At 38.5% G+C, this 11,610-nt stretch overlaps 1 protein-coding gene across 2 annotated transcripts in view; it reads right to left on the reverse strand.

Annotated features, from left to right (window-relative positions):
* Window positions 1–10,093, reverse strand: part of tbc1d14 (TBC1 domain family, member 14) — a 46,103-nt gene extending 36,010 nt beyond the window's left edge. Inside the window, exons 1-3 of one of the 2 annotated variants that reach the window (XM_024288684.2) lie at window positions 9,983–10,093; window positions 9,549–9,714; window positions 2,714–3,446 (exon numbers count right to left, since the gene is read on the reverse strand). In XM_024288684.2, the coding sequence (XP_024144452.1) occupies window positions 2,714–3,446; window positions 9,549–9,588 (773 nt within the window). In that variant the 5' untranslated portion in view covers window positions 9,589–9,714; window positions 9,983–10,093. The other variant, XM_024288682.2, reaches the window with a different exon arrangement.
* Window positions 10,094–11,610: the final 1,517 nt, after the last annotated feature.

Consider the following 11,610-nt stretch of genomic DNA (forward strand, 5'->3'; position numbering starts at 1 on the left):
GCATAATCTCCTCGTCCTGAGGTCAGGGTCACGCTCTGGGAGAGGTGTGTAATGCAGGAGTGTTGGGAGGGTCATGAGCATGTCTTGACTAATCGAGATTTACAAAGCAGCCTTGAGCAACACGGCCTTCCTTAGACGCAGAACAGAACCGTGTCCTCTCAGAATACAAGATGCAGAAAAGAAAACTAAAGAAAATAACACTTTCTTACAGTAAGAAGAGAAAATGAAAATGATGTTGAAGCAGTGTCACTTTAATTGATGTAAGTCATCAACCTTAACCTCAGTTCATATCGCATGGTTGCTGCAGGACGAGTGTGCCGTTGACAGTACTGTTCTGAGAAGAGTATTTACCCAATCATAAATATGTATGAATAAATATGTTGAAAGTTATCTTTTTTAAAAGCAGCTGCGTTGCAGAGGTGGAGCGGTCAACCTCTGAATGGAAAATCACTGATTCAGTCACCACCCTGCCCACCCATGTGTTGAAGGTCAGAGGTCAAGACACTGAACCCCACAAACGAGAAAATGAAGTTTGTTTTCTCGTGATAAAGAGGTAATCAATGAAGATGCACGGAGATACTGAGACTTCATCTGTTTTAAGTCTATTTATTTTGTGGTTAACGAGAAAAACAGCAGAAGAACACAAAAGTTGTTTTTAGACTATTTTCTTTTATTAATTTATTAGTGGGTCTACGCTTCTCAAACACCTTCAGTCCGTCTCATCCACTAGCCCTGCTTCCCTTACACAAGAATCCTTCCTTGGCTACAAGAATCTACGCATGATGCGTTCAATGAACTCTGGACATTAGCGAACCCAAACAGCCACTTTGCTCAACTCAATCCACTACTATGCTTTTTGTCATTTTTATAAAATCCTCAACAAAACAAAGCAGTTTTTCACGAAAAACTGTCGACACTATTTAATCAATCGACTATATGGATCATTGCTGATATTCAATGTTTTCTCTCATAAACTGTTTTGTTTTGCTGCTGATGTCCGGATCTCAGTGAACGCACCATGCAGACACGCTCGGCAGACCTGAATTCTGTCAGTGTTTGTTCGAGGTTTTTGGGGAAATTAAGGGAGGGGCTGGTGTGTGAGACTGAATTAAGATGTTTAAAGAGCATAGATCCAGTAACAAATGAAAAAGACTAAAAACAACTTTTGTGGAGTGTTTTCAAACAGGTGAAGTCTCTGTGTCTCTGAAAGGAAGAGGGGGACGCTTCATTCTCTCTTCCTGATTATCTCGTTATAACGAGAAAACGAAAAAAAAAGTAGGGTAGGCCGTTTTCAGCTTCCGTACATAGATGATAAACTATATAGGTTTTTACATCCCTCTTTGCTCAAGGCTAACTCCAGATTTTTTATGCAAAGCAAAACTTTGGTAAAAAGTTTGATATTTTTTTAGTTAAAAGCACGTATTATCTTATGCTGCACAACATTGGTATCTCGCTGCCACGGGCTGCACTGAGATGATCCTGTTTGGCACAGAGCATCTTTTATTTTGAAAACAAGTTTTTTGAGCTTTTGTCAAAGGTAAAAAAAAAATTAACAATAAAAACATTTTGAGAGAGATGCCAGGTTCTTTTTATATTTTAACTGTAATGAAATACAAACTTCTTAAAGGCTAAAGTAAGAATTTGTGGCTCCTTCCAGGTTTTGATCAGTAGAAAATGATCCCAATGGCTCTTTTACTGTTAAAGATCGCCGACCCCTGTTCTATACTGATATGTGGCACATTCAGCTAGCAAAAATTACATAAATCTTCAATCATGATCAGATGTTTGTTTTTGTTAAATAATCCTGTGGTTATTTTTATATGAAGGTTTGAACTTTGAGAGAGAAAACTGAAAATGTTCACGTCTGTCTGAGTAAAAGTGTATAGGAAGGACTTTTACAAGCTTAAAAATTAATTCTTTACAGATTTCACATATTATAGGTAACTGCAACAAGCGAGGGAACAGTTATTATTTTATGTTTTTGATCAACACAGATGCGATGTAGATGTGTGGAATTTTTTACTCTGCTGTGACCACCTCCTTTGTAGAACATTCCACCCAGAGCACATCTGATTGGTCATGAGACACAACACGAGTTCAAGCAGAAAACGCTTCAACAGAGTCATGAACCCCGACCGGTTGCTTATGTTCTTCAGACAATGTTCTCTTCCATAAGTTACTATAAATTCAATTAGTCATTCTGACAAAACAGAGAAGTTAAGTGTTCAATCATGATGTTGTTTTGTTGTTCTTTTTTTAATAGACACTACTATTACAAGGACGGCACATCAACTGTTTTACTAAGAAAGTTGTGATCATTTTAAGACAGAAGGCTCCGTTATCATTTAGACTTGTTACTGTCTTAATGTTACTAGCACTTTCTTAGAATAAGTGGCTCATTTCATTTCACAAAAATCCTGAAGCAACATTTCTGGTAGAAATTGACAACCAATTTTAGCCTTTGATTTAGATTTATAACCCAAAATAAAGCCAAAATCGGACAACCTTTGAGGGAAGAAACGGAACAATGACTTGGACCCCATTCCAGGTCCACCAGTGTTTATGTTCTTTGATTTACTGTAACTTTTCAATTGTTAACACGATAATTCCTTCAGAATCTGCTGGAATTATTGTGTTAACGGTTGAAAAGTTACAGTATGTTAAAGGTTTGGTGTTTAAGCGTCACCGGCGACGCCCAAAACCTCTAACCCACCTGTTGAATAAGCTGATGAGTGGTCCCAGCTTCTTCGGCCGCCCATCCTCCTGTGGCTTGACCGCTGACCCCGAGCGCAGCCGCCAAGGGCTCCAAAGGTCTGCCGGAGCTCCAGGCGACGAAGACAACGTCACGTCCGAGAAGTGGGCCGTGCCGCTTTCGTCCGTCTCCAAGGTGACGATGGCGCTGGAGTCTGAAGTGACGGTGAAGTCCAAAATGTCTTCGTTGGAGACCGACAGTTCTGTGCTCATGCTCGACACGCTGCACATAGAGACGTCGTCGCTGCGGTTTAAGGCTCCGCCCCCAACGCTGAACCCTGGGGTGTTTAAGCGAAGGGTGGGGCTAAAGAGGCGAATGGTGTCGTAGCCGCTGCGGGGGAAGGTGGAAGACCTGCGTACGGTGCTGTTGGATGGGTCGTCGTCCAGCGCTAAGGTGGCAGGAGAGTCTTCGGTGATGAGGTTTCCATTGCTAGGCTGTGGGGGGCTGTGATTCGGGGGATGGACCTCCAGTGTTGGGATTCCAGAGTCCTGAGAAGTCAAACTGTGGCTGTCTGGATCCAAGTCTGACGGGCTTTTGTGGGGGCTGCTTAAGTAGATGGGGGTGCAGGAGTAGGGCGGCTTGTACATGGGCAGCACCTGTGAGGTGGAGCTGGGCTGCTGGTTGGTGGAGAGGTCAGTGGCACTTGGTTTTTGGCCCGCCGAGCCATTCTCCACTATGGCTCCTACAGGCATACCTTCCAAAGAAAAAGAAAAATAAATTAATTAATAAAACCTGAACCCCTTTCAGGAGTCATAGAGCTCAGAAGAGAACAGGTCCCAGGACGATTGGAACTTCTAGTGTCCGTTTGCCTCAGCCAAGACAGACAGAAAGTGACAGAATTCTCATCAGTTTGTTCCAGTCATACCATTAAAATACATAGAAGTGGAATTTTAGAAAAGAATTTGCAGCTTTCTAAACCATGTCTGATTGTTTTTATATTAGTCCAATATGGCGTTGCTCTTTATGTATCTTAGATGAAAAAGCCTGCATGTCATCTCTAGTGATATTAACCTCTATGTTTTAGGGTTTAGCAAATACTCCAGCCACATGCTAGCTGTTTTGGCTAATTTAGGCTTTTTCCAGTTTTTTTAAACTAAACTGAAGTTTAGCTAATATTTCAGCTGTATTCTAGCTTTTTTTCTGGCTAAATTAGGGTTTTTTTAGTGTTCCAGGCTAATTTTGATTTTTAGCTTCATGCTAGCTGTTAGGCTAAATTACACATTTTACCAATTTTTGGGGCTAATTTGGTATATAAATAATATTTCAACATGCTGCTATTTTGGCTCATTTAGGAATTGTCTCAGGTTTTTATGGTATTTTGGAGTTTAGCAAATATTTCAGCTACATGCTGGCTGTTTTGGCTGATTAAGGATTTCATTTAGAGTTTAGCTAATATTTAATCTTAATGCTACCTGTTTGGAGGCCTGCACTCTGGGTTGTTTTTAGGTTCTACAGAGCTTATTTGAAATGGGAAAAACAAGTTTAAACACAGACTCAATGAAAATGAGTGCTACAACAGGCCTGTACATAAAAAGTTTATGAAATAAAAAAATAAAACTATGATAGTTGTTAAAGGAAAGAGACGTGAAGTGACGACTCGTGTCAGATAGAGGACCTTGGTGCCCACAGAACCGTGGAATGGGTGAACGGTCTGCAAATTTGTCACCAACTCCGTACAAAGTACATGTCCACAATAACACCATCAGCTCAGCTTAAAAAGAAAAACTTTCCTTTGTGTAAGCAGTTCATTTCTGAGGATGGAACTGAGACTATTGCAGGTTTCAGGGCTATCCCACAGGAGACATGTTGGCAGCTGTGTAGGAGCTGACCTTTTTTTCCATGACGACGCGTTTTGGCTCGAACAGTAGCTTAATGAAGGTCAAAGTTCTGACATAACTACTGTCTTTTCTTCTCGTCTAATGATGATAAACATGTTTACAATTTAATTTTCATTCTGGGCATCTGCCCATTTGAAACAAACAACCTGAAGGAGAAAGTTGGCAGACGTCTGCAGAGTTTAAAGACCCACTAAAATTCTCTTCTGATCTATTGTAAAAGTGTTCTCAGTGGTCTTTTAATTATGATTATACCAGTATTAGCCAAAAAAAAATGTTGCTTTCTAGAACATAGTTTCTGCAGAGCGGCAGTAGGTCTTTAGAAATTTTCTCCAACTTGTGGGCGGGACTGATGGCACAAGGAAACCCCATCCCCCATACCATCACCCATCTCTTAACACCAATGCTTAAACAGCCAATCGGGTCCATTTCTTACTGACAACCAAGTGGGATCACAAAGTCTCAATTCACCCTTAAGAAAAATAAGAGATTGATTTTTGTTTTTGTTAACTTTATAATAAATATAAATGAAGTGTTTTTTTGTGTCACATAGTTTGAATAGAGTTCGAGTTAGATTTATTTGTTTTTTCCCATTTTTAAAATTAAAACCTATATTTTTTCTTGAACCAGGGAGCCACAACGGATGGGTAAAAGCCACATGTGGCCCTGGAGCCACAGGTTGCAGACTCCTGGTTTACACGCTTTTACAGCCCCTCATACCCCAACTTAACCTTTTCTGTGCAACAAATATAGCGAGAATCCCAAAACTATCCAGCCGTACAGTTTTGATCCAGATGCCAGTTCGGACAAAGAAAACAAAGATCTAGTGTCAACAAGTGGATGCATCAGAATGGAGCGGAGCAGGGAAGTTGTGGCCGATCATAAATGAGCTCTTTCTCAAACAGGATTTTCTGATCTGTTCCTGATTTACAATGTTTTGAAAAATAAATACAATTTTATGTTTAATTTCCTTTATATATGTCCTCCAATCACTAGAAATGCCACAAGAACATGCTAAAAACGTAACTTTCATTGGAGTGCCTCTTCAAAAGTGATGCCTTATGCTGTTACACCATCTTTGGTAGTTTTTTTATATCACGATATATATATATATTTTTTTGTTTTATATCAGGCATTAATGATATGTATCACGATATAAACCAAAAAACTATATTTGTCAAATTTGAACGCCCTGACGTGGTTATTCTACAAATAAATTGTAATGTTTTCCAGGTTAAGAGAACAAACATAAAATTTACATTTTTGTCAACATCATGTGAATAAGCTAAAACTAAAAACAAATTCTCAGAATTTCTTCTTGTAGTTTAGACTGTTGCTGCTGCACGTCTGAACATTGTTGTTTTTCCTGGAGAATAATCATTGATTTCAGTCCGAGGTTGAGCATGCTTTGTGGTGCTGCTTCATGTGACAAAAAAAGGTTGGTAGTATTTCCTCTTTTAGAAGGAACATGGCTTCTGCACAATTTGCAGCGAAAATTACTCTATTCTTTTTTTAATTTGGGGGTTTTTAATCACTCAAATACTTCCACAGAGGCTGAAATTTAATTTGAGTCACCGGCCAAGTTGACCGGCTCATAAAAAAATAAATAAATAAATAACTCACCTAACATATTTTACCAGACAAATTATAACACTATTTTACACAGAAATACCGTAAGCCTTAGGTCTGTTTCCTTCAACATTTAAAGAGCCAATCAGGTCGATTTCTCACCAACCACAACTTAATGGGAGCCACCAAGTCTTAAAAAAATAAAACTCTCATTTGTATTTATGTTATTTTTACTATTATGATAAAAGTCAATAAAATATATTTTTTGTGTACGAATAAAACAAACATTATGAGAATAGTAGCATTTTTTCTAATGCGAAATTGTTTAGAACTTTTGACATGACTCCCTTTCAAAATAAAAGACATCTCAATGTAGCAAGTGTTGTATTAGGTAGTTAATTGTCAGCAGTAAATTAAAAAAAACTAAATACAGTTTATTGTATAGTTTTTTTATGGAAATTCATAAACTTAGGAATGTAGAAATAATTCAGAGCTAATTAGTGACTCTTACTGAGTTTTTCGGATCATATGGCTCAATTAAAACCCTTGAAACAGTCCACTTTCTAATCCGTGTGTGAATCCTGATTGTACTTACTGACCCCGAGTTTGGTGGTATTGTCTAAATGTTTTAGTAAGACTATGAAGTTGTAGCAATTGAGTTATTGCTGGAGCATTGTGGGTACTGTAGTCAGAAGGAGTGCTATGTATGATTCTTCAAATGTTTGTCAATGACTTGAATAAAATTTGACTGTTTTGTTTCGATTATTGTGCCTCACAGTCAGAAAAATAGATTACTTTTTAAAATGAAAAACTATTTTCTTTAACCAGAGAGCCACAATGGAGGGGTCAAAGAGCCACAATGGAGGGGTCAAAGAGCCACATGTGGCTCCAGAGCCTCAGGTTGCAAAGCCCTGCATAAGGCGCTCTACTTTTTTAACTTTCTTCTGAATTTTTTTAAGAAAATGAAATTGTAAAGAAGTTATTTTCTCTTTCAAGATATACATTGTTTTATCACCAAGCCCTAGTGTCTTTCACTACGAAGTTTACATAGTTAGAGAAATGTCATGGGTTTTGGGATGAATTTCCCCCAGAAAAAATTCTATAATTTAAGAGACAACAATAGAGTCTTTTAGAGGGATGCCTACATCCGTCAGCTCAAGCAGCACGTCTACAGATTTTCTCCACCTGTCAGGACATTGGATCCATGTCGCTTTGATGGGTGGAATTTAATCTCACAGCTGTAACTGGAGTGTGGAATGTAATGTGAACAGGGCCCCAGCATCCTCCTTTCAGCACCACCTGCTGCGGATGACCTCAGCATTAAAGCCAGGCATCATTCAAGGCTGCGCTGAAACCCATATCAGCAGGAAGGTTAAAAAAAGGAGAAAAGAGTTACAGTTTTCACTAGGAACTCTCAGCATGAGGCCTGCGGTTTCATAAGTCACCGAGACAATAAGCCAAATCCTCGCCGGGCTCTAAACCCGTCATGTGAGCCTGGCAGACTCTGTCTTCCAAAAGAAACAGGTTGTTCTTGTGTCACAACGTTAATGACTTCAGATCAATTTGTTATTATTAGCATGACAAAAGGTGTCATTCAAAAATGCTTGATCTGCTATCATAAGATTTGTCTCTGAAGACTGTGGGCTTTTCAAAAGGAGAACGTGAGAGCGTTTTCTCCAGCAGAACACTGAAACATTAGCCTGAACCGCCGGTTCCTGTGAATTCCCACAAACCAGATGGAGGAGTCCTGAAAAAGAATTAACAACACAAAAAAATGCAGTAACACATTTTTCTACACTAATTGAACAAGTGAAAGGGTTCACATTTTTAGAGGCTAAAACTCGTTTATTTGCCTTTTTAACCTTTTAACACCTGAGGCATCGCTGGAGAAGCTTAAACACAAAATCTTTATCATAGGAGAAAAGCGGAATCTGCTGGAATTATCGTGTTAACGGTTGAAAAGTTACAGTGAAAACCACTTTAGCCCAAAACCTCAAGTCAAATCACACATAAAAAATGGGTGATTTGACTTATAAACTCAACATTTCTAAAGCTGTCAGACAGTGCTGGACGGATCGATCCAAAATATCGATAGTATTGTTCTCGAGTTGGGATCGGATTGATACCGGCCTGAAGATATTGATATTTCTACTCTTGTTTGAAACTTTGCTGAGTCTGTATTTTTGAAAAGTTATGTTTCACCTGTTTTATTGTTTGATTTAAAGCACACATGTCAAAGTCAGGGCTGGCCAGATCTGGAACGCCGGCAATTGTATCCCAACTCCAGATCAATTTATTTTATTGTTATTTACAAACAATACAGCTACCTGCTAGCTGTTTTGGCCAATGTAGGCTTTTTCTGTTTTTTAGGCTGCTTTGAAGTTTAGCTATTTTTATTCGCTAAATGCTAGCTGTTTTGGTTAACCTAGGTTTTCTTTTCTTTTTTAAGCTTTTTAGGCTATATTTAGGCTATATTAGATCAACTAATATTCAAGCTGGCTTTCAGCTTCAGCGTTTTCAGCAATTAGCTTCAGTGATTTCAGCTATCATCTTCAGCGGCCAAATTCAGCTTACAGCATACACGCTAGCATTATCACAGGTAATGCTATATATTTAGTTCATTATTATGATAAAAGTTATGGTTTTAAAGTTTTAAAACTTCAGTTTGATGTGTTCAGTAAATGTTTATCCTGTTTGGCCCACGACCTAAGGTGTGTTTTGGATTTGGATCCCTTGTGCGATTGAGTTCGACACCCCTGATTTAAAGGATAAGAAGTTAGAGTATTTATATTTCTACCAGTTGTTTTTATAATCAGTAAACATTTCAGTTTATTTTTGTATCATAGCTATTTGTTTCTTTTGGTTTGGAGACTGCTTTGCATTCACTTATTTACTTTTTATTTAATTTCAATAAATATTTTTAATAAACTATTTTCCATTTAATCTAAAATATTGTCCTAATTCTGTTTTATGTTCATCAAGTAATTTAAAAACGGTAAACTTACAAAAACAAAAAACATGATATTATGAGGTTCATGTCACATCCATGCATTTTTAATATAAATTTTAATATCGGCGATATTAACAGGCATCAGATCAATACCCAAATACTCAATATCGCTCAGCCCTACCAGAGATGCAGATTTCTGCTTTTAAAGTGCGCCGAATCAAAGAGAAGCTTTAATATTTTATAAATGTATCAATTTTTTAGCCCTGAAAATGAAGCACTTAAAAAAAAACGGATTAGTTTAAAATCTGGACATTTCTGAAGGGGGTTTGGCGGGAACAGGAAGGCACGCGCTCACATCATCCCACCATCCCGAGAGTCTCACTTCAGACCTTAACCAGACAAGAACGGAGCAGAAGAGCGTGAAGGACCGGCAGACACGTACCTCCGCGGTGCTCGCTCCGCTCCCGGATCGTGTTCGCCATGCCGCCGCCGCTGGACGCTACAGGTGTCCGGTGGCAGGTGGCCGCCGCTCAGAGTGGTACATTGTGATGATGATGGTGGTGCTACTACACCATCACCCCGCCGGGCTCGTCGGCTCTTCAGTCCAGCTTCAGGTAAACAGACGGCAGCAGAGTGAGGGGATGACCGTGACAGACAGACACACCACCGTCCGCTCAGCGCTTCTGATGCTGCGACGCCAGCTCACTCATTCCACCGGCGCTTCCTCAAGTCAAAACAAACCAACTTTCCACCACTGAGGAGCTTCTGAACACTCCCACGACACAAAAACACAGAAATAAACTCTTTCAAAAGCCCGAACGCAGCATTTAATGGTCACATTTGACGCGTTTAATAAAAATATAGAACATTTCATACCTGTTTCTGTCGCTCCGCCGCCATTTTAAACCAAACTTATGCCGAGTGAGGCGATAATCGAGCCAAGAACGCCGTCAGTCGATCGATTCACCTGTTCAGACCTGAAGACAGCACTAATCAACATGGATCAACACTCATCAATCTTCGACTGAGATGAGACAAAAATAAAACAACAAAAAACTATGCAATAGCACATAGGTTTATACGTGGAAAAAAAGCCAAACCTAATGACGAACTATCTTTGTAATTTAGGAACAAAAAAGTAAAATGTGTTGAAGTGGGTAACTGTGGCGGAGATACTTGTTCTTTATCACTAATTATACCCAAATAAAACTCAAAACACTGCAGGAAAACTACTTTTTCCCACACCACTACCTCAGGTGGTCAGTTATTATCAGGCGTTTTGGATAACTTTTTTTTAAGTTAATTGTATCAGAGCCCTTTTTGTTGTTGTTGTTTTTACTTAGATTAAAAACTATTACTCTCCATATACATGTATTAAAATGGCCAGTCAACATATTTATCAGGGCTGGGCGAAACTGAGCATTTGGGTATTGATCCAATACCGATCAGATACTGGTCAATATCGCCAATCCTAAAATCAATATTTTTCCTAAATGATGTGGATGTGGCATGAACCTGAAATCTCAATTGTTTTAAATCGCAGCAAATCGTTTTGTAAGTTTTCCTTTTTTTTAACTACTTGTTAAACACAAAAACAGAATTAGGACAATATTTTCAATTAAATTGAAAATAATTTATCAAAAGCTGGGTTCCTTTTTGTAGATACAAAAAATTTTCACACAAGAGTGGAAATATCAATATCTGCAGGCTGGTATCGATCTGATACCAACTTAAGATCGATACTATTGATATTTTGGACCAATCTGGCCAGTTCTAATATTCATCAGTCCTACATCTGTGACCGCTATATCGTCAGTACTGTATCAGGTGCACTAAAAAGATTTAAATACAAATCATAGGAAAAGACCCGAATTGATGCTCCATTTATTTTTTCTTTTACTAAGACTACATTAGCCCCTTAAATTACACTAGGGAAAAAAATATGTCAGTCATTAATTCTGCAAGTTTTACAAGTTACAAAGATGAATAAGGTTTGTAATGTTCATCATAGAACACTTCAACTGTGAGTGACAGAATATAAGAAGAAAAAACTGTAAAATCACATTGTTTGAAGTAATTTATATAATGGAGCAGAAAATATGGATATGATCAATAACTAAGGTTCACCTCAATATTTTGTAATGTAATACTGGTTCCTACGACAAAGGTCAGAGGTTTGCTGTAGGTCTTCAACAGGCTTTACCTTCAATTTTGGTCCATTCTTCCGTGTAGATCTTCTCAAGAGCTGTAATGTTTCGGGACATTTGATGGGCAATGCAGATTTTCCATTGATTCATTGATTGGATTGAGGTCCAAAGACTGGCTAGAACACTCCAGAACCTTAAAATGCTTTCTAGGTAGCCACTCCTTTGTAGTATTTGGGAAAACTGTCATACTGGAAGATCCAGATATGTTTTATTCTCAATTCTATCATTGATGGAAGGTTTTTGACCAAAATATCACCATACAAGGCTTCATGTTTTCCACCTCCACTCTGGAAAACA

The sequence above is a fragment of the Oryzias melastigma genome, linkage group LG18 (genome assembly GCF_002922805.2).
Source record: "Oryzias melastigma strain HK-1 linkage group LG18, ASM292280v2, whole genome shotgun sequence".
Classification (NCBI taxonomy): Eukaryota; Metazoa; Chordata; class Actinopteri; order Beloniformes; family Adrianichthyidae; genus Oryzias; species Oryzias melastigma.